The sequence below is a fragment of the Odontesthes bonariensis genome, chromosome 9 (genome assembly GCF_027942865.1).
Source record: "Odontesthes bonariensis isolate fOdoBon6 chromosome 9, fOdoBon6.hap1, whole genome shotgun sequence".
Classification (NCBI taxonomy): Eukaryota; Metazoa; Chordata; class Actinopteri; order Atheriniformes; family Atherinopsidae; genus Odontesthes; species Odontesthes bonariensis.
The window spans coordinates 20,885,602-20,908,926 of NC_134514.1; the positions used below are offsets into that span (position 1 = coordinate 20,885,602).

Sequence of the window (23,325 nt, forward strand, 5' to 3'; positions counted from 1 at the left end):
AGTAAATTTCCTGTTGGCACATTTGCAGAGATAATGCAAATGGTGTGTCTTTTTCACACCTTTCACACACCGCTTATCATCCATACAGCTTGAAAACTCAAAATATGAATGCAATATTCTGGCATTTCACACTTAAATGCAAAATGGTATTTTCTCCTCTAAGTAGTGAGGAGAGCCTACCTTGCGTGGTCCATTGCTCTTCAGTTCAAACACATCCATGGTGTAATTGATTCTTCGGCCGTAGTGATCAAACTGGATATTTCCAGTCAGGCCCTGAATGCGCACCTGGATTTAAATCAACAATAATAGTAAGGACTGGGGAGAAATTAAAACAAAACAGTCTGTACAATCATTGTAATCTTTAAGATTACTGTCAGCAAAAGTTTACTTTGGAGGTTAATGTTGTATCAGTGGATTTTGTGGCCACGCAAGCAGTGTTTTCATAAATTCAGTGCTTCAAGAAGCAGTAACGAAGAATAGATTTGAATTAGCATTAAAAAGAAAACCTGACATGAGGGAATTTAATATATTAATGCAACTTTTCCTGTGAATATCTTGTGCTTAGGTAGGCAATTTGAATGTAGTGTGGGAGTGGTGTACACATAACAGTTTTCATTGCTTGTGGGAGTGCCCGTGAGAAAAGTAATTACATAGAGTAAAATATAAGGAGAGGAGGAGGTCACAGTGAAAAGTTTGTTCTGTCTTTTGCTTTACATCACAACAATATTTGCATTTTCTCTGACCCATGAAGAAAGGCTGGTCTGTATATTAATGTAATGTAGTGCATTATAGAAGATGGCTGCTGGTATTGACTTTAATGAGCTTCAGAACATTCTAGGGGCTGTTTTTTGCCTTCATGGAGGCATCTGTCTGTGGGAGTCCTGCAGACGGCCCTTTTTTTAACAGATGGACAGAGGTGCAATCTTCCAAAAAAACGATGAACAATGCAGAAGCTCACAAGATGAGGCTATGCATTGATTTAAGTTCCAAAAAACATAGAAAATCAAATAAGCCCTTGTGAAAACACCAGACAGCACACCTGGACAATTTTCATTACTCAACACATAAGTTTCACACCATCACAAAGCAGATCTTCGTCCACTTTGATTTCTGTCTTTTCCACAGCAGAACAAAGCTAAAGGACCAACAACAGCCCCAACACAACAAAGAGCAGACCACACCTCAGATTTTTCTTTATGATTATGAGACTGTCCCCAAGTGGCTGCAAAATACCTTAACGCATAGATGAACATTTGCAAGGCACCAGCCAGAGCATACTGAGAACTATGCTCAGTTCTTCAGCTGTTGTTACTTCGACTTGAGTCTGTTACTCACTGTTACATTACAATAAAATTACTCTTCATTATTGTAATGTAACAGTGCAGACTCAAGCCGAATGCACATACTCTCTGACTGATCATTGCAGAGAAAGACTGTAACTGTGATTATAATTAAAATCCTGGGACAGTATGGCTGTCACTCTGACTATGGCTGTGTTTTTTGTTCAAACATTTATTGCTGTGACATGCTCTTATCTGTTTTTAATGGCGAAAACTCTTACAAGTGTTGCTTTGAACTCACTCTAATCCTAAACCCCTGTGGTTTGTTTGTAACACATCTAAAACAGAAGCACAGCAGGTTTAAATAGAAACAGCTGGGCATATCCTCAGCAGCATAGATTGAACTACAGCAGCAGCTAAAGTCCGAAAACAAAAACCACTGAGGTACAGCGTCAGTAACACAGCCAGGCAGAGCAGCTGCAGCTGTGCTCACACACCAGCTGGAAATGGTCAAAGATCTCCTTTTTTTAAAAGGAGTAATTAGCTATAAATGCCTCACATCAAATGTCACATCACATCTCTCTCCTATCTGTAGTATGTGTATTGTGTCTCACCAAACCAGCGATTCAGTGCAGAAGAAAATAAACGACACCACAAAAGTACCGCGTGATAAGTGAAAATAGTCCAAATAAAAAACTTCTCACTGTGGCCTTTCAGAAAACTCCATATAAAGATTGTGACCTTTGCTGACAGAAATATATATAATTAATAATTGCTAAATAATAATTGAAAATGTTAGATTGCAACGTTAATCAAATGCATCAAGAACTTATGGGAGAAAAAAAAAACTCACAAAAGGAGCATAAATAAATCATGTGTATAATGCAACACTTTGTCACTTAATAAAGAATCTGTGCATCTAAATTTAAGTAGCCACTTTGAGATGAGGCTTGGTTGGAGCATTAAGGCTGGCGCTATATTGAAGTGAGAGAACAGATGAATGTAATTAAGTGTAATGTCCTCACAGGTATAGCAGTGACAATCCAAAATATTCAACCATCAGCATGGATTTCTGGACCATTTTATCCATTTTGTTGATTTGAGCCTGTGTTTGAGTGTAACGTGTGTATTTGTGAAAATGTATCCCAACTTTTGCCTCACTGGACTGAAGTATACAAAACCCAACTTGCACTAACCTGTTTGAGTGCACGCTCCATATCAATTCCTTGGTTCCAGGGAGCAGCCGGATTGGCTAGGCAGTCACCAGCATTGCCACGGCGACTGATGTCAATTTTTTGACGACGAAGAGTGCGGAAAGCCTCAGCCATTACAAGGACACCATCATAAGTTAGAGATGAAGTGTACTGCAGATTGGAGAGAAAAATAGGGGAAAACTGTTATCTTTGATGAGTTCTAATCATTATATTCTTCTTGTAGAGTAACATTAATATTGCTTATAATGATGGTAATTAATCTATATTTAGACTTCATTCTCTGTTATAGCCAAAAAATCTCTAAGTGAAAGAAATTTAAAAAAATTTTCTCTTTGTATTTCGACTGTAACTGAATCATGAGTGTGACGCAGCTTCTTTTTAAACATAATTACAGTTTATTCATTCCTTTCTAATTGTACATATATATATATATTATGTCCAAACTTTTGACTGGTACTACACATACTTCTACATTTTAAATTCAGGATTTTCAGTATTTGCTCATTTGCAGTCATCTCTTCTCTGTCATCTAATAAAACCCGAAGGCATGTTTTACAATTATTAGCATTGATATGTACTATATGTACTCATATATTACTAACAAAAATTAAAGGTAAACCAAACAATACAAGAATACACAATGAATGCACAGACACTCATCACTGTACATTGTGAGTTTGTGAGTTTTTTTTGCTTTATTTGTTTGTTTTATCTGGAATGTGAATCAAATTAATCTCAAGAACAGCAGTGCTGCTTCAAAGCTTAAACCATCTTAACTCAATATAAACTCAATAAAAAAACTGACAATGTACAGTACAGACACACTGACCACTGCTGCAATCTGTCTACCTTTTTTGACTTTTATTTGTCTTTAATCATTGACGCAAGTGAGCCTCCATCAACACCATTATAAATGTACCTGGTTGTAAATGTGCCAGTTTCAGACAGACTTAGTTCTCAAATACAGTGAATGGGCAGGACCTGAACACAATTAAAGTTACACTGAAATAAATCCATACTGTAAACTTGCTTTAGCACTTAAGAAATGACAAATTAACATTTAATAGTGGTTTAAAGAACCAAGGAAACACGACTTCAACAATTAAAAATTAGAATAGATACCAGAACAGATAAGATGCTATCAGTATCTGAAAGTCTTTAAAGCGACTGTGATCTTGACAGATTGTTTAACAAATTCATCATAGGTGGGGTGCAGAGCTGCGGGGAACTGCAGAAACACCCCCACTCGGAGTCCACAGAAACACACACAGTGCCACACAGACAGAGGCAGTCAAAAACACAGCAGGATGCCTTCACATCACAGCAGAAACAAGAAGAGGGATGAAAATGGGAGAAAAGAGGGAATACGGCTGAGATGCTCTCCACGTCTCTGCAGGTGGTTTCTCTCACACTGACATCCCTTGATTTGAACCCCACAATGTGTGTTTTGGTAGGCTGCACAACCATGTCATCCCTCTTTCATGTCTACTTCTTGAAAGCAAAGAAGCCCTTAGGAACTGACTAACAAATCATAACAATGGAATCTGCATCAAGGAGAGAAAACAGAAAAATTGAGAAAATTGGCACACCAGACTGTTTGTCTGATTCTGCTAGGGGCAGAACAGAAACATCTCTGGAAAACTGAATCTTAGATCACATTTCCAGGCACACTTCAAATCTATAATTAGATGGTTTAGAGAAAGAAAAGAAGGGGGAAAAAAGTGATGTATTGCTGTATCAGTCACAATCATCTTGGGTGATGCTAAGTTGAAGATGCTGTGATCATGTTCCTGAACAGTAATGGGTGAACTTGTTTTCTTGGAACTTATGGGAAATTAATGCACATACATATGTTTCCTAAAATAAAACCTTTAAAACTGCCGCTCTTATAATGGCGGGGTCGACACAAACAAATAGAGACCGGCCCCCAAAAAACAGACCAGGTTGGGAGGGAGGGAAACAGAAAACAACTATAACTGTCACAATGACAGATATTCTTTTAAAAAATGAAAAAAAATGTATAGTTTTATATATTTTTTTCTGTCCAATTCAATTAGATAATCATGCCATTTTAAACATTTTGCTGTCCTAGATCAAGTGTTGCAAAACTTAAACTTCTTCAACACACTTGAGGCAAATTCTGGAGGGCAAAAAACTAACTGCAGATTACAGGCTCCCAAAGAAATGAATGGACCAATTGAATCACATATGAACAAGTATATGGAAAAGAGCTGCAAGTGTTTATGTACACATTTCAGGATTTGTTTTTGATTAATTAAATTAAGACATTGTAGGACAAATAATACTAGTAATAATGAGAATTAGAAACAAAGGCCTGCCCCTAATGAAGACCCTTAGCTGTTAAAGTAAAATGAGCCCTTGGCCTCTATTTGAAGAATTATGCTGTTTTTTTAACCACCTGTTCACGCAGGCAACCGACTCCATCCTTGGCTTAGTGTCCCTTGTTGTCTGCCTACTGCGCTTAATAACAGAGTATTCTAGAGAGCATACCAGAAATCTCAGGCCGTGTAGGACTTTTGGATTTGAAGGGTGTAAACAGTAAAAATGGCAATAATGGCATTTGGCTTGTTTTGAGATTATGGCAGAAAAAGAGAAAGCTACTGTGTCTGCAGCCAAATGGTTTGTGAGGGCCTTAAATCAAAGATAACAACACTTTGCCTATTAGTCACCTGTCTAAAGAATTTGTGTGGCATTCATTTCTGAGGACATGGACAACGAACTATCCAAACAGTTGCAACATATGTAAGGTAGCCAAATATTTAAGTGATGACCCACTTGCCAGGAAAATATGTTGCGATTTTATATTATCAGGAACCATAATTCTGCACAGCGTCCTTTTCGACTTGGCTACGTGCACAACCAATATTTTTCTCAGCTTTATAAACCAACAAATACCTGCTTTTTAGGGAATGGTTGTAACAAATTGGTTTAGTTTAAAAAATTCAATTCTCAGTTAAGATTGGGAAATAAAATACCTGCTAAGAATTCGGGAAAACTACATCGTCTGGTGTTAAATACACAACTTACAAAACCTATATGTTCCTCACAAACCGACACTATGCCATGTGGCACCAGACATACCTAATTCCTATTGCTGGGGAATATTTATATGCACTGTAGGTAATTTTGTTTTCCAGAAAAATGGCAAAATATTTGCAAAATATAGCATGAAAAATATTTTCATGTTAAAAAATGACACACAAACAATTAAAAGCAAGTGCAATTCTTGGCTAAAACATCAATCTCAGTAAATGTTTGTAGATCTATTAAATAAATCATTCTTTTAAATGAAACCGAGCACTTCTGCCATGAAACAAGCTGTCACGAAAAACATGCCACTTACAGTGTAGGCTGCTGCAAGTTTGTGCCCAGTATAATTCTTTGCCATGCCAATGATCATTTTCATTATATTTCAACAAAATATCAGGGCACAAAAAGCTCATTTCAAGGCACACAGGGAGGTCAAGAGATTTTGATTGATGTAAAAGTAGTGAGCTCAAAATCCATTCTCCAGCGCAGAGGGGACATGTCCTGGTGGCGCTTTTCACGCCACACATTATTAGACCAGATTTTTGCTTGGCCTGAGGGTACCAGCTGGCCCCAAGGCAAACTGAGCTCAGTTTTTATGCTGCACAAATTAGCCAGGGGCAATTTGGAGGCATCACATGACACTCGAGGTTAGCTGATATTCTTACTGTTTTAAATCATTGAAACATTTTTGTTGCTGCAAAGGACAAAAAAAAGGAAATCTTTGAATACACCTTACACAGGTGTTTACAGCTCTGAAAGTTGCGACAACCTGCAGCTGTGCTTACCTCTTTTGGGTTCATTCAAGTGCGGTTACTGTGCTTATCTGTCACAATCATGCATAATGGGTTTACCTCAATAAATACACTAACAGTTGTGTCAATGGTACAGGAAGATTCATACAGCCAGAAACCACAAGTGAGGACTCATCAGGTTAATCTGAGAGTAATGAATAATCAGTTAACAATGGCAATATATGTACATATATATATATAGATAGATATTTGTTTCTGCATTGTCCATCTGATTTTTGTATCTTTTTTTTGTCTTGTTGATTTCGACGGCAGGGAGCAGGGGACACTGAGCTGCAGCGTGGTATATTTTTCATGGGGAGATGGTCATATTGCCAGTTAATATATGCAGGTCCATTTGGCTCCAGGTCACTACCCTGTTAATAGTGTAGCGCTAAAGACGGGGGGAGGGACAAAGATAGTGATAGAATAGAAAGAAGTGTGCAGGTCTAAATATAGACCTACAAATGTTAAATAGGAAGTGACAAGAATATTGACAGAAAGCAGGATGGTGGATGGAGAGACAAGGGACACCAAAAGAGGTAAAAATACACAAACACATGCTGTGAATGTTATGCTGTGAATGTACATGCAGAAATGAAGAGTGCTGAAAGAACATAGGGGAATGCAAAGCAGAACAGACATAATGCCTAAGTCTGAAGAATCTGTACGCATCACACTAACCTTGAAATTAAATTTAAGATCAGCCACTCACCAAACCCATACCCTGAGGTCACGCTCTGATTGGCTAAGAATCTGTCCTAAATGCACCACATAACATTCTGAATGGTGCAAATATAGTACAGTACATGACTCTGTGACTGGATGGCTGATTGGAAAAAAAAAATGATGGCGCTTTGTGGTGAGTTTCTGGCACAAAGGACAATTTGCACACCAAGACTATGTATCAAACTCAGTGTGGGATAAATTTGTTGACTCAAAACCCCGCCAAGTTTACACAGATGTCGGGCATCCCAGAGAGAGACAGACACCTGACTTAAAAAGAACCTTTGTCCTTTGGAGATGATTTGAAGGTGCTCCCCTCACCAGACCTTTCTTCTTCTTGCCATAAACCTGTCCTAAAGACATAAAAACCCTCGTACCAACTAAGACACTATCAATTTGAATACACAAGGAACCGCTTTAATGTGAAGGGGGGAGTAGTAGTTTTAAGACAGACTAAATGTTTCCTCCCCTTCCAGGACATGTAAAATAAGGAATTCATTGACACTTATCTCTACCTCATCTAAAAGTGGGGAAAGGTTGAGAAGAAACAGACCTTCCACACATCCCCTTCTTATCTTTTGGAACAGGACAATTTTCTTTATGTTAACTTCCAGCTTGATTATAGAAACTATTTAAAAATTGTTTATTATCTTTGCACGGGTCATTTAAGGTTTCATTGAGATCAAGAGCTTAACTTACAAGATTATTTGAAATGTCATACGAGAACAATCATTAATTAGAAGAATTTGTCATTTTTTCATGGAACCACATTGTCATCTAGTAGTCATTGTCGCAGAGTTTAATCAGACATCTGAATGAATGGTAAATTCAACTAATTTATTTAATTTTCCATGTTATCATGTGTGTTTAACAGATACTGTTTCAGTGTATCTTTGGGATGTAATACATGTTATTTTACGTTGCACATTTAACATATAGTGCTGCAGTTCAGCATTGTCTTGCTGAAGTATGCAAGGCCTTCCCTGGAAAAATATGTCATCTGAATGGAAGGATATGCTGCTCTAAAACCTGCATAAACCTTTCAGCATTGATGGAGCCTTTTCAGATGCCTTTCCTGTTCCAAAGGCACTAATTTACTCACATACCACCAGACATACAGGCTTTTGAATTGAGTATTAATAGAAGGCCCACATCAATTAGATCTAAAAAGAATGTAGCATTTTGTTAATCTAACCACAGAACAGATTTCCATATTGCCTCAGTCCATTTTTTAAATGAGTGTCGGTTGATTTGGCTCACAGAAGACAGCTGTGTTTCTGAATCAAGTTCACATATGGTTTCTTCTTTACATGGTAGAGCTTTAACTTGCATTTGTGTATGGCACAGTGAACTGTGTTCACAGACAAGGATTTCTGGAAGTGTTCCTGCACCCATGCAGTGATGTCCATGACAGAGTCATTCCTGTTTTTAATGCAGTGCTGCCTGAGGGCCTGAAGATCATCCAATATAAATCTATAGCCATTTTCCTTGCACACAGAGATGTCTCCAGATTTGTCGAATCTTCTGATAATACTATGTAGTGTAGAAGCTGGATTATTCAAAATACTGAACCTCTGCCCAACTTTATTTCTGACAGACTCTGCCTCGCTGTGGTGCTTTTATATATATTTATACCCAGTAGCAGGGCCGCCGATAGGGGGGGACAAATGGGTATTTTGTCCCGGGCCCAGGAATGGGGGGGGGGCCCAAAAAAAAAAACAAAAAAAAGAATATGTGCATTAGTCCGCAAATATGTCCAAATGTTTCAGGCACGCACGCCAATCAGGCTGAATTGATTTGAGAATCATCCCCGGTCAGCTGAATGACAGCCAGTGTAACGCGGCTCTGGTTTAACCTTATTTTGTTTAAAATAAGCCAGTATAGACATGGCAACGTGTGAAATTGCCATTTAGATAGAGTTGAATGTAACGAATGGGTTATAAACGTGACGTTTTGGGGTAGCCTGTAACTTTCGTTTAGACTGATTTAACTTGACACTTGCCAGATGATGACTCGCATTCAGAGAATTTTGTCCCGGGCCCAGCCAAACCTGTCAGTGGCCCTGCCCAGTAGTGTAACTCACCTATTGCCAATTAACCAAATCAACGGCAACATGTTCCTCCATGTTTCTTTTCACCTTCTTTTTACTTACTATTTCAGCCTTTCTTAGATTAGGAAAACATTCCATTTTCAGCATTTAACATGTTTTCAGTGTTTTAATTTGAATAAAACAATACTTTAGAAGATTTTTTTTTAAATAATTGCATTCTGCTTTTCTATTTACATTTCACACAGTGTCCCAACATTTTTGGAATTGGGTTTGTATGAATGCTCAAATTCACAACAATTCTATCTCCACTTCAACTGGCTGTTGCTGCTAACCCTGAACTCTACTCAAACACTCTTGATTAGCTAACAGCCCATCCGAGTCTGACAATTCCACCTTCCAAGCATTAGTATGCAGCAATTTCAAGAATGAACTGTTCAGCCACTTTGACTGATATTTTTCATCACGCCATAACCATTACATGTCTTATTTACCTTTGGTGGGCTTTCAGATCCAGGGTATTCTCGTTGATCTAGTTTATTCCAGCGCTGCATCAGCTTTATGACAATAGGTTTGCTGAAGTCCACAAGCTGGAAACCAGTCACATTGGCACCACCATGCATGAACCTCTCCAGAGATATGTCCTTAAAACCCTGGGAGAACCAAAAAGGAAATTAAGAAAGAAGAAAAGTTCCATTCAAGGTTAGGTGATAAAGAGTTAATGTCTCCAAATTGCCTCCCTTAGTGTGTTTGTTGACATATCTTTCTAAAAATACTCAGCCGGTCATCTACATCCTTTCCACAGCTGCAATGCGACCTAATGTTAAGTGACACTTCACTGTCCTTTGGTGGTGAAGAGGAATCAATTCAGAATACAGCCAGAGACAGAAGTAGAAAGGGAAGAAGTGCGAGCACTATCTGGGGTTGATGAATGCTAATTGCTAAAAACTCTGAAAGCTTATTTAGCTTGATATTAACTCATAGGGCCCTTCACTATCCAGGACAGAACGACTGTTAAACAGATTTAAAGGATTCAATTTAAAGTAATATATCATTTCTCGATATGGGCTCTAGCAGCTTCCGACAGCTATGACCTTGTCAAGTAGAGAGAAATGGTGATAAATCAATCCAGAAGTAAAAGGACCTTGGGTTTGAATATTATAGGAAACAAAACGCCCTTAGTCACTTGCCCCTAAATGACATATAAGCATTTGCAAATATGAGCAAATACAGCCATGCAGTCCACATTTGGAGTTGGTGGGACACAAACAAAAGACTTGTGTTCATACCGCTTTTGCTGTTTCATTGTCCTTGTGGTTTGGTTAGGTTTAGGCACCAAAAGTGCTTGGTTATGCAATGATGTGCAACATCACCTTGATGTGATGCACTGTAGTCTCGATCTAGAGCATACTGGTTAGAAATCACCAGCAATGAAGAGCGTGACATAAAAATAAAACATTGTGGCAGCATTTAGCTGCTGTACGGACAGGTCTAGTTGCTGTAGTGACTATCCTCCTGCTACACTGGCTGGAAAGCAACCCTGTGACGACACAACTCTTTCCTGGTTGGCTGAAGGCTTAACTGACACACACGACATAAGATTTTTATTTTCTCCTTTGGTTATTGCACCCAAAGAGAGCGTAATGTGTCTGATTTCTTCATGTCGCAGCTCGTTTTTACGGATAGATACTGAACACCACAGTTTACATTTCCAGCTTGAGAGCTGTAAAAACAGTCAAGCTCAAGAGTTACTGTTCTGTTGCTGGAGAAGAAGTAATATCATGGAGGCTCATATTCTATTTCCTTTTGAATATATTTCCTTTCACCCTCCTGGTGATTTGATTTGATTGAATACTGAAGAAAGGAATAAAAATAAAGTGTTCTATCTAAATTTGTTGCCCAGGTGTTATTCTAAGACTAGACACTGTAGGGAGCTTGCTTCCATTAGTAAAGTGGGTCCAACTTGACAGCAGTCTTTTTGCACCTTTTATGTCGCTCAGAAGTCAGCAACAAGTCAGCCACAGTCTGGGGAAACTGAACTTAAATGCACCTGCTTTCTTATAAATATAACTTTGGTTTCAACATCTGATGTTTCTGGACTTATAATGAAGCTATAAAATATTTGTGTGACCGACAGCATAAAATCAGCCAAGATTTCTTGTTCCATGTACTCGTTATTATTACAATGGAGATTAAAAAGTAATTAATAAAAAGCTCAATCTTTGTCAAACAACAGCTGATGGTATTGAGGTTGTACATAAGCAAATGTGCTCTGTATCTTTTACTCCTCACAGAACTGTAAACATGAAAGTGTCCAAAGTTCATTTGTCCAACGCTGCATTGACTCCAAGTTGACTCAAAACGGAAACCACAAAACCTTCCACGACCAAATATTTTGTCCCCTATTGTCTTAAGAGTTTTCATATTCTTCAGCTGATATCTGTTTATACTGGTCAAGTTTATGACATTTTTATAGATTAGCGGAACTTAACTTGACCCTTTAGAAATGTTAAAGACACGTTAGAAGACACACATTTCCAATGAGCTTTGGAACCAGCAAAAGTGGTCTGTTTTTAATCCTTTCAATTGCATAAATTGTACAAGTTTATTGATTAAAAAAGCAGATAAGAAAAACAAGTCCTGTAATGTTGGTTTAAAATATTCAAATTCTAATATTTCAAACCTTTGTCTAATTAATTTCCGTTTGTTAGGCGGCCCCGTGTCTGCGCTTTCTATGCCATCAACAAAAAACAACCCACATGTCTCCTATTAAAACAAAACATCACACCAACACTGGAGCAAACAGATCTCATTATAAAAGCTGGAAGCGATATCATTAAAATTACTCACCAGGTTTGCCATGATGTAATGGTAACCTTTCACATGTTTCCCCACACTGACAGCCTGGAAACACAGACAGAGAGAACATTATTACTTTGCTGTCTCTTGATGTGCATGTAATGTAGCAAACCAGGGGCTTAGGAGCCCAGGAAAGGATGCTTTCTTTTATCTTTAACTCCCTCACCTAGTACTTTAAAAATCCTGATTAAAATAAGAAGAAGTGACTTCAGTTATCTAAGGTATCAAGCTGGCTTCAACTCTGCAAGGTCACATTTAAAGAGACATTTAAAGTGTTTCAGCGGTGATGTCTGTTTAGACTTCTGTTATGTGTGAAAAAATGTAGTCAAAGAAAACCTAAAAGTTTAACTTGTTTTACTTATTAGCATTTAGGCTGCTCAGTAATTCAACAACAAACTGAAACCGGAAAACTTTTCTCATTGTTATACGCATAAAGAGAAATAGAGTTAATTACAGCACATAGTGAGATTTTACACAGAGGAGGAATATGCCTTTCCTGTCAATGTAGTGGGATAAACCTAATTAATAAACTGTTCTCATTTTTTTCCCTTGTCTGTAGTCTTACCAACACACATCTACTATTATGCACTGACACACACACACGCGCATACACGTACACACAGATTGCAGCTGGCAGGGGCAGACAAACAGAGCAGTCTCTGTCTCAGAGCGGGGACGTTTGCCAATGCCAGCTCTGCAGCAACGACTATGAGGAGGGTATGTCTTTGTGCATGTATGCTTTGGTATACATTTGTCTCAGTCTGTGCGTTCACCCAACAATGAAGCCAATTAAGAAACAATCTGTTAGTCTGTCTGTCTAACAGGGAGGCTGCTTCGAGAGAGTGTCTGTGGGTGTGTGTTGGACAGCCCATCGTGGGGGTGTGTATGTTTGTTTTCCTGAAGTTATAGTTCATTATGAATTTGACTATTATGTAAACGTGTGTGTTTGCAGGTTGTCTGTTTTTGTGTGTGTTAGTTGCATGTGTTACTGAGTTTGTCAGATGTGCTTACATAAGAGCAAAAGTGATGAGAGGTGGCAGAACTGATGGGATGTTACACTCTAACCTGAGTCAAGGGGCACACACACACACACACTCACACACACACATTTGCGCCACCCGTCACAGCTCAAGTCTCAGCCATCAGGCAAGACAAATGATCTAATGAATTTAGACAAGCATAAGGTGTCAGAGTGCATCCCTTGATGTAATATGCAGTTGTGTGCGCTGAAAATCCGTGTGAGAGGACAGTATTGTGTCACTCCTCCAATCATACAGGCAGTCGGGGAAGTCACATTTTTCATTTCATATTGTGAACTCCCAGGAAAAGCTCAAATCTTGTTTTCTTGCCAGATGTCAGAAAGCATCAGGAGTGTTGTTTCAATTACTCGAGTAGAGCAGACTGTAGGTGGACAGACACTATACACTATCAGTAAAGTGAAAGAGGAAAAAAAGGGTACAATTCTACAAAAAATTGCAACGTCACTTATTTTCAATTTTTCCCATAAGATCTGATTTTCATTACATGCCATATCTTATTTTGTGATCGAAGCCTTTAATTACAGGATGGTTGCAAGACATTATTAAGTGTTAAGTGCTGTCAAGTCTAGGCCAGAGACAAAATCTCAGCCCTGTCATCCGTAATCTCAGCGATAGTAACATTGCCTCTTAAATCTATACTGTGACATCTATTACAGTAATATTTCCTGAAAAAACCTGCAGGACTGTTCAGATTACAGATCAACGCTGTCACACAATGTGCTTTGTAATTAATGAGGATTTAAGGACTATGGAGTGTTTAGAATTGCACCACAAGATGTAGCAGTAGACATTATTAAAATGCGTGGTACTGTTTGTAATTAGAGTCTATACGATCATTTTGGAGTATGAATATTTCCCATATCAAATCCCCATACTGAAGTAACACAGGTTTACATGTCTGATTACTTGTCTGGATCCAGTGTTCTCACATGAACTCAGCTGAAGTCTTATGAGTAATGTCATGTGCCAACGTTGTATACTTTTAATCAATTATATCACAAGTCACACAAGAAAACATCCGATCATTTGTCCACCAGTCCGAAATGAACTAGTCACAACAAAGGTGCAGAAATGATGAGATTGTAATATTTTTCATTGCCTGTTGTTCTGAATCACATATTTTTCATCCTTATGTTATCCTTCACCCTACCCAACAATGACTGGCAGTAAAGTTAAAAAGTAAAAAGTTGTTGGACAATATGGAAGGGAAAATGTATGCATCTGATGTTTTTGGAACCATGCAGTACTTTTACAATTATTGAGCATGCGTGACAGTTCACACAATGCAAAAGCTAAGCATGTTATGCGTCTAGAAGGCACATGTAGACATGAAACCATTTTTAGCTTATAAAGTGTAGCAGTGTGTACACATTTTTATCCTTTTTTGTGAGACCGCTACATTTTGTGCTGTGGACCAGCTTAGCTATTTCACATTCTGGAGTGTGACTCTTTTAAATATTACCTGTTCCAGGATATTCTGTAGTCTCTCGGGCTCCAAGTCAATGACATATTTCCTCTCCTGCCGCCGATCCAGGTCCTCTAAAAGTCTTCGATACGCTGCGTCATTGAAACTCTCCACACAGATTGCACTGACCTGTTTTGTCATGTATTCATAAGAAAAGTAGACATCAATGCAAACATCTTGTAGGAATAAGGTCATGATAGCAAACAACCGTGTTTACAGAGGTGTGTGACTCTGTGTGTATGTATTTGTGTGAATTACTGTATGTTTGCTGCATGAGTTCATGAGTATGCTCTCTTGCGGTGTGTGTTTTCTTATGTATGTTTGTGTGTGTCCTGACCTGCCATGCATTCTGCCCCGCTCTCTCCATGATTGCCTGCAGTATTGCATAACCTAAACAACAGATAGTAAGGAAAGAAAAGAAAAGACAGAGATATTTAATACTGGCTACAGGGTGGATGCTTTAATCTGGAAATGAAATAATCATATTTCTGCGTTTTTTTTCATTTAAAAAGTCCTGCCAGTATTCGCAAAATCTTAAATTCTATCTTGGTTGCCATGATATGTTTTCACAAATTTCTTTGCACTTTAAGGAGCATTCCTCTCTTAAATCCCTTAATTAACCAACCACAAAAAATAGTAATTTTACACATAGATCAGCTTTCTGTTTCATTGTGAATGACACTGTTAATAGTATCTCACAGAATCTCTCACTGTTTCTTTATATACGGAACTTCATGACAGATGCAGTTTATGTGAGAGAAGAATAACACGTAACAATTGTAAATCCTGGATCCAGAAAGGGAAAGGGGAGTCTTTTTTTCAACAAAATGATGGACTGAAGGCTTAAATGAGGTGAGAATTATTCTGAAAGAATACTAATCTCAAAGGCTTTCACAAGTTCTACAATTATACAAGCAGCAGTTAATAAAATCCCAAGTTACAATAAACAATGTGTAGCACTAAAGTAACAGGTAACAATAAATGACCCGTCTTAACCGGTCAAAACAAGTGGAACATGATTTCAAAAATAAGATGTGACCAATTATTACAGTGGCTATCTTTACTTGCACTGCAACTCCAATACTATCCTAATAAAGACTTCACTCTGACTAAGACATTGACATTTAACAGGATTTTCTGAATTTTCCAATCTTAGTGATATTACGTAGATATCTACACCTCAACAACCCTATTACATTCTCCCAGAGTTTTCATGGCATCGTGTGACATCACTGCTGCTTTGCAAAGCATGCTCTTGGCTCCAGAGTCGACTGGACTTTAAGCTTGTTTTTTTTTGTTTTTTTAAGAACACGTCACTTTTTTGGGCTTGTTTCCATAAATCAGGTTGCCTGTTTCTACCACAAGATCTGGCAACACTAACTCTGGCAGGATTCAGTGAAGAAAAGAATCGCTGTGGTAAAAATGAAACACGCTTTTGAAGCAAGGGAGAAACCTGACTGTGGATATGGATACAATTAAGGCTATGGTTCAGCGCATGATTGCATCTGCATCGTGGGATATGATGTGGTGTGAGTCATATTTCGGAGTGTGCTCTGAAACACGTAAACCGGAATGGGAATGGAATTTTCTAAATGCAACTTTTGCCCACTTAATTATCTGAATTTAGATTAATGTCAATTTGCAGAATATCGCTGTGCATGTCCACAGAGCCAATGACAACCCTTCATAATACTGGGACGCCATTGCATTAGTAAAATGATATTTGAAATCTCAACCGATCCCCCAAATACATTGTCAAAGCAGCTCTGAAATCTAAAAGTTCCCTTCAAGTTACATGTACATGGTAAGCTAAGACCCATATAGCATGTGCCTTTTGTTGTGAACAAAGACATAAACAACACAAAATGACTTACACACTCCAGCTTTACCTTTCCTGCCTGTTAAGTGATATCATAAACAAATATGTCCGGGCCTAAATTAATGTGTGTTCAAGGTTGCACTTGTCTTTGAGCTATGCTCGTGCATGTTTTTATAGTATTGCCTGCATATATATTACTTTAATACTTGTGCTGATGCACATGCATCCATCTATTATATGTGAATCAACAACGTCTGTGTGTGCGTGTGGGTGTGTATCCATTTATCTTTATATGCAGTTGTACAGGTATAGGGACATTTGTGTGGGATTTTGTGTGTAAGCAGGCTGTCAGTGAAGCACAGCAGAGCAAGGACCATAAAACAGATCACAGCGTTACTGCCCATTTTCCAGCACATTACCAGCAGCAGGGCCTGATGGGAGCCCATAATGAAGGGTCCTGCCTTGGCCAAGTCATGGGTGACTACAGTCCAAACTCTGAGCATCTATCCTTTCACTCCATTTCTCCCTCCTTTCCACCTTTTCTTAAGCCTTACCCCTCCTCCTGCAACACTGTACATCCCCAGAGGCTTGTGATCCTGTCTGTCCTCTTACTCCTTTTATGCTGTTTCTGTCATCTCTCCCTTGTCACGCGCCCACCCCTTTTCCCCCCTCCATCACCGTATTTGTCTCTGCCTCTATACTTGCACATACTTTCCATCATTTTGGCGGCCCCACTTCGATTCACCTAACATCTCTTTCCTGCTCCTTTCTCTTTCCTTCCATTTTCTCCATCTGTTCCCATGTGTACTTACCCAGACAACCTGGACCACAGGAAAACTGGCAGAGGCACAGAAAGAGCGCGCACACACACACACACACCACGCAGGTCACTAATTCCCTAACACACCACTATACTGTGGTCTTTGGGGACATTGCGTCATGTTTGACCTGTGTTTCACTCCCTGTGGCATGGAATTTGTTTATGGGCGCATGCATGTGTGAGAGAGAGAAATAATGCGCAAAAGCATTCCCATGACAGTGGTTTTGGGCTGCGGGCGTCAGCTGTGCCTGCCCCACAAACTTACGTGCACTGCATGATGGCACGGTTAAATTGAATGCTTCAGGAGCTGAGGCCAAACCGTAGTCCCTTATGGAAATGTACAAAACTACACCCTTATTTCTTGACTCAGATATGCACATTACATTTTTTACCATCCCAAACTGAACCCAAGCAGCTAATTCATGGTGCTTTGAATCTAAATCAGAAATCTATTTCAATGTCCCACACTTTCAGGTTAAGACCAGAGTTTATTTAGACAGCATATCCACTGCAGCTCTGAGAGTTTGCTACTGGAGTTGCATCAATTTGGGGAGTTCTGATTTATAGTTGAGGTTCATATTCTTCAGAATTGTCAAAACTTTTTTGCATTTACCTCTGTCAGTATCGTAGAGGAAGACAAATCTGTTCCAGTCATAGTGGTCCAGCAGTGACAGCAACGCTCCTCTGATGGACGGCCGAAGCTGCAGTGTGAACTGCCCCTCTCCTTCCGTGGGGAAGCTAGGAGTCACCAGGCTGATGTGCAGGGCCCCACAAAACGATGTCAACGTGTTCACCGAGCGCTTGTCGTAAAGGCCGAAGATGGCGAAGACCCCCCTCGAATACTGAGAACAGACTGATGTGAGAAAAGAAGGGAAGGGGTGGAAAGGAGGGAGGAGGATTTCGGGATTTAGACGGAAAATGGAAAGAAAACAGATTCAAATGAAAATTAGAGAAACAGAAATGTAAACTATAACGAGTGGCTCTCTTTTTTTTCAAGCCGTTTTAATTTTGCAAATGAATGCTGTAGAAAAATACCAAGAGGAGGAGAATGGAGGGCACATGGACCTTAATTAAATTCACACTGTGGAATCTGTTTAGCATGCCAAGCATTTTAATTAGCTACTATTTCAGTTTGTGTTAGTCATACAGTACCTTCTCACTCTTAATTAGACCCACAAACCACAAGTTTTGAGTGGTGAGACTGGTATAAAAAAAAAGAAAAAAAATGCATCTTGAAAATGCATCAGTCATTTTTTCTTATTTGAGAACAAGATCTGACAGTTTCATGGCACTAGAAGGAATAAGTTCAGCCTCCTAAATACTTATATATATAAATTCTGAGCAAGAACTTTTGCGCAAGCGTGCGCTGAAATCAGACAACCCTTCAAGCCCCTGGCAGGCAATTTTCAAATTTTCTGACTGGCACAAAATCATTCCCATGAGCCAAAACTGGCTTGGCTGCTTAAACAGTTGTTAAGGAAATTAGAGTCAAAAAGCTCAACCTGCTTAGAGTTAAGTATCCCTAAGAGCCATCCCTGCACACACATACATGCAGACACAAAAACCTTGACCGAGCCAAAAGCTCACTTCAAATGTGGAGTCATTTTCCACAGCAACACCGCAGCTCAGTCTCAAAACACTCCAAGCTTTCAACCATGACAGAGGGGAGAGTGAAGAGAACTGATGTATTCTGCTGGCTCGCTTACATAAAATTCATCTTTGTGGTTGACGATCATGTTTGAGCCCCCACCCCCAAAAAAAAAAGATAGAAAGGGAGGAATCCTGTGTCAGCTATGGTCTCCTTTTCATAGTCTTTAATGTTTTTATTTGCATTTCCCACGTCCTCTTGCATCCTGTTTATTTCCTCAACCCCTTTCTGTCTTTAGCCTCATTCATCCTTTCAGTCACTCTTTCAAGCGGGCATGTTTTTGACTCCGGCGCTATCCTGCGTCATAATTCACTCTCCTCCCTGTAATACGTCACACTATAGTAAACAGTGAGACAGGGAGACTGCAGGTTTTGCTAATAGCAATAGTGGGACATTACTCAGAAACCCTTTCTTTCTCCCTCTTTTTTGAAATTTCCTTTTGCATCACACATGTATTATATCTACTTCTTTTCCCTCTTTTCAAGGCAGTCACTTCATTCGTCTTCTTTTTAAGCTTCCATCATCTACTTTCTCTTTTCATCTATGGCTGCCTCCTCCCTCCCTCCTCCTGAGACTCAGAGTAATTCCATTATCAGCTATAAGCCTCAGTGGGGGTAAACACTGAGGGAGACGCAGCTTTGACGGTTCAGCTTTTGGCAATTAAACAAAGCCGTGGCCCTTGCACCCAGTGGGCGATAAGGCAGGGATTTAGACTCTGATTATGACAGGAGCTAAATGTCTTCAATTCAGAGAACTAGCATACTAGCTGTACTCAGCATGTGTCATTCAGCAGGAGCTGAGTCATGCTCTCCTCAGTGTTTCTACTGTCTTCAATAAGGGTTTTTAGCATTTCCACATATTTTCTTTTATATTTCACGACATGAGAGATGGGACTGAGGGATAAATGACAGATGCTTTACTTCACTAAGAAACTAGAAGAGTGTACTACCTGGAATACAACATAATTCTAACACTAACTCACTCATAACTCATAGAGACTCATATTGTATTTAAGTGCTCAGATGATTAAGAATATGAAATCGAAATGACTGCGACAACAAGGCTTAAAGCAGGCAGACATTCTGATGAAAACACACAGGAAAAAATTACACCTCTTTATCGGCAGCGAACGGATGAAAAAGGGCTCAGAGAAATATTATCCTGAACTCTGAGAAACAAAAGAGCAACAACATATAATAGAATGTCTTGGACAACAGCATCAGGACAAATGCAGTTCTTTTGGTGGTCATAAATCCGTTTCTAGGCTTAATTTCTATCTGTCAGCCTGTTTAGTGGTCACCACAACCCTCCTTCATCTGTTTTCTTTGTTTTGCTACATTTATCGTACAGCTGTGTTGCTGTTGGTCATCTGTGTATTTCCAAGTCAAAGAGAGTAAAACCTCTGCCTTGCAGTCAGTGTCATGTTTGCTCAAATTGGGTCGGATTAAATCTGATGCAGTATCCTGACATGAGTATTATTCAGTATTATGCCATGAATTGGAGTTTCAAGTTTGTTTGGAAAAGACTATTTTGCACATATGAACTGGCGTACTGGGTAACACTCTGCAGTGCTGCCTTCATGACCTCTGTCTCACACAGTGTACACATGTATTATTTCTTGCAATGAAAGCTGTAAAATTGTGAGATGCCTGTACCTTTTGAGGCTGGGCTCTTTAACCTTGGAATCTAAAAAACTGGAGAATGCTTGTTTTACTCATCTAACCTGGTAGTTTTGGTGCCTGGATTAAAAACAAACAACAATTTAAATAAACAACACCTGTTTAGATAAAGTTAAAATACCCAAAATATACTTGATCGTGCAAGATCACCAAATCTTCTTGGTGAAAGTCCTGCATTTGTTTTATGCCTGGGAAATTATTTGGTAGTTTGTAGCATTTTCTGTCAGCAGCCTTCCACCACTAATACGTTTTGTGTTGTGGACTAACTGGGTAGTCGCACATTTTGGTGTGAGACCTGGTTGTTTCATGTGTCCATTCTAATAACTATTCCTCTTGTAATCTGACTCAAATTTCAGACCTTGATGCAATTGCTGACATAAAAACTTTACGACAGCCTTAGTCTAACACCATTCAGCATAAACAATAACAAGACAACCACATGCATAATCTGTGCCTGAACACATAAAGAAATACATTTTTATTCCTCTATGTTTTCTTTCTTTCTTTCTTTCTTTCTTTTATCTTTCACCTTCATGGCCCTTAGCCTCCTGCTTTCTATGCTTTCTGAACTAAGCTTTGTATCTCTAATGCTCACATCCGTTCCTTCCTCCCATGTTTCCCCTCCAGGTATATGTCTCTATGGGCTTGTTTCTCAACAGTCCCCACTACCTACACCAGGCTGCCGCAAGGCTGGAATGTGCCAGACAGTGGCGTCATTGTAATAAAATGTGTGGTAAGCTTGCTTCATAAAGCTTTAATGAGAGAAAGGGGCCAGCGGCATGGTGGATCATCTCTACAGTAAAAGCACTGGACACAATAGGTCTCTTGGGACTTCTTGTTGCCTCTCTCATGCTGGTTCTTTCCACATCTCCATATGTTCAATTTTTATGTAGAATCTTCTTTTTTTTTCTTTTCTAATTGCTCCCCCGTTCTGCTCTCCCTGTCTCTTTCTCTGTGCATACCTCTCCATACATCTGATGTCCGTTCTGTGCCTGCTTAACTCTATAAAGTATAACCAGCCTCTGCATTCCTGTTTCTCTGATTAATTTAATTTGTATCTCTGTGCATTTAGAAAGCTCTCTAAAGCTTGTGCGTACTCCACAAGTCACTTTATTTCTTCTTTTCACACTCGAATTTGTCTGACATCTGTCGCCATGTGTTTACTCTCTCTCCCATTTTTTCTCTTAACCAGTCATACTTCTTTATGTCTCTCAGTATTGTGCTCTTTTCTTTGGAAATGCCTCATTTTTCCCCACAAGAATAGATACAAACAAATAAAATTGGTACTTATTTCACCGTCAATTCACTACAGCAATGCACCAAAACTAATGCACACAAACAAACTCACATATTCACCTGTGACAACACACAAAAGCATCATCTGTCCTCCAATAGACACACAGGCACGACGTACAAGTTTTTGTCCTGATGCTACAGTTTTTTCTCACCCATTAGTCTAAATAACAACCCTCTAGCTGCAGAGAGTTTCTTCAGACAGCTCGAGGTACATTGCAAAATACTTTGAGCTCTCATTACCAGCAGGCAAAGGCCAAAATAAAGGAGGCATCTGCACAAATGAAGAATACAAGCTAGCGAGCGATGACGACTGTAAAAGCCAATAATAATCTTTTATGAGCAATATCATTAGAGTGAAATCCACTGTTCAATGCCTTGTGCTTATACTTTACATTAAATCTATTCCCAGCAGCCGCCCCTTTAGGTCTTCTACATAGATTCTCCTCAGCACTGTGTGAGTGCTACTGAGTGCAAAGTGCTACTTTCAAAAAGAAGCAAGGATAGATGTTACTGAAGCAATCACTAAAATGTCAACTGAAGCCCATATCTGAAAATACTTATTAAGTCCCCAGTAGCATGGAAAAAATTAAGGCACACTTATGAACAGGGTTAACGTAATGTAAAGGGGCTATTTATGAACACTGAAAAACATAACCACTTTCACAACTGCAGTCTGTAGTTCACCTTGGGTTTCTTCATAACAATGGCTGAACACTAGCTCTGGATCATAGAAAGTACTGAAAGATGCATATGCCAGCATGCACAGTGCTGCTTTCTCCCAAAGTAGAAAAATTGAAAAGAAAAGCTCAAATATGGATGTAGCCATGACACACCACGCATGTTGTTCATAACCTGCAACAACAGTAGAGTGGGGGGTGGTTTGATGTGTAGATCTATATGTGTATCTACAACCCACTGCCACAGTATTATGAACAGTTATATGGATATGTCTAATCGTTTTAACTTTGAAAAGCACTGACACGGTATCAAGAAACATTATCAAGTATCGTATAAATTAAAATCTAAACTCCTTCATTGAAGATGTTTTACCTCTGACCCAGAAGGTTTCATCAGTTCTAACTGATAGGTGATGAGTTTTGGGCCTTAAGCTGTTGTTGGAGGGTCATTGATGTCATATGTGTGTCCCTGACACACCCGACCTTCCCGTGGGTCATTGTCACCTGTAAGTTGTTTACCTTTCTGTCCAACATGTGAAATGTTTTGGTCACATGTGTCACAGTGGCTGTGAAACCGCTGGGGAGAGATGTGTTTGATAGGTGACTTTGAAGGCCACCACCTCTGTTAAAAGACAGTTAAGATAGCTGGTTTGAGAGGAGTGGAATAGGCTAAGTTCAAATGGAAAGAAATAAGCTATCTTGTTGGGAGGTGAAACATACTCATAAAAATCAGAAATGAAGTCCAGCTGATTTATGTAAAAGCATCAAGGATTATCATGACTTTAATGACTAATAATATACACAGATATACTTTTGGATACACTTTTGGTCATTTATTGAAGATTCCCAGCTGTGAGGCTGCAATTAAGTGCAAATAGTGATTAAAAGCCACCAGCTATGCTGGCTAATTTGTGGG

The 23,325-nt window shown here is 39.1% G+C and overlaps 1 protein-coding gene across 5 annotated transcripts in view; it reads right to left on the reverse strand.

The window, feature by feature from the left end:
• The window catches only part of gria4a (glutamate receptor, ionotropic, AMPA 4a), a 111,260-nt gene that overhangs the window by 43,987 nt on the left and 43,948 nt on the right, over nucleotides 1-23,325 (reverse strand). For all 5 annotated transcript variants that reach the window (XM_075473590.1, XM_075473589.1, XM_075473592.1 and 2 more), the window contains exons 3-9: nucleotides 17,723-17,962; nucleotides 14,808-14,860; nucleotides 14,468-14,599; nucleotides 11,957-12,010; nucleotides 9,601-9,759; nucleotides 2,477-2,644; nucleotides 181-285 (exon numbers count right to left, since the gene is read on the reverse strand). In XM_075473590.1, the coding sequence (XP_075329705.1) occupies nucleotides 181-285; nucleotides 2,477-2,644; nucleotides 9,601-9,759; nucleotides 11,957-12,010; nucleotides 14,468-14,599; nucleotides 14,808-14,860; nucleotides 17,723-17,962 (911 nt within the window). The remainder of the gene's footprint in view (nucleotides 1-180; nucleotides 286-2,476; nucleotides 2,645-9,600; nucleotides 9,760-11,956; nucleotides 12,011-14,467; nucleotides 14,600-14,807; nucleotides 14,861-17,722; nucleotides 17,963-23,325) is intronic.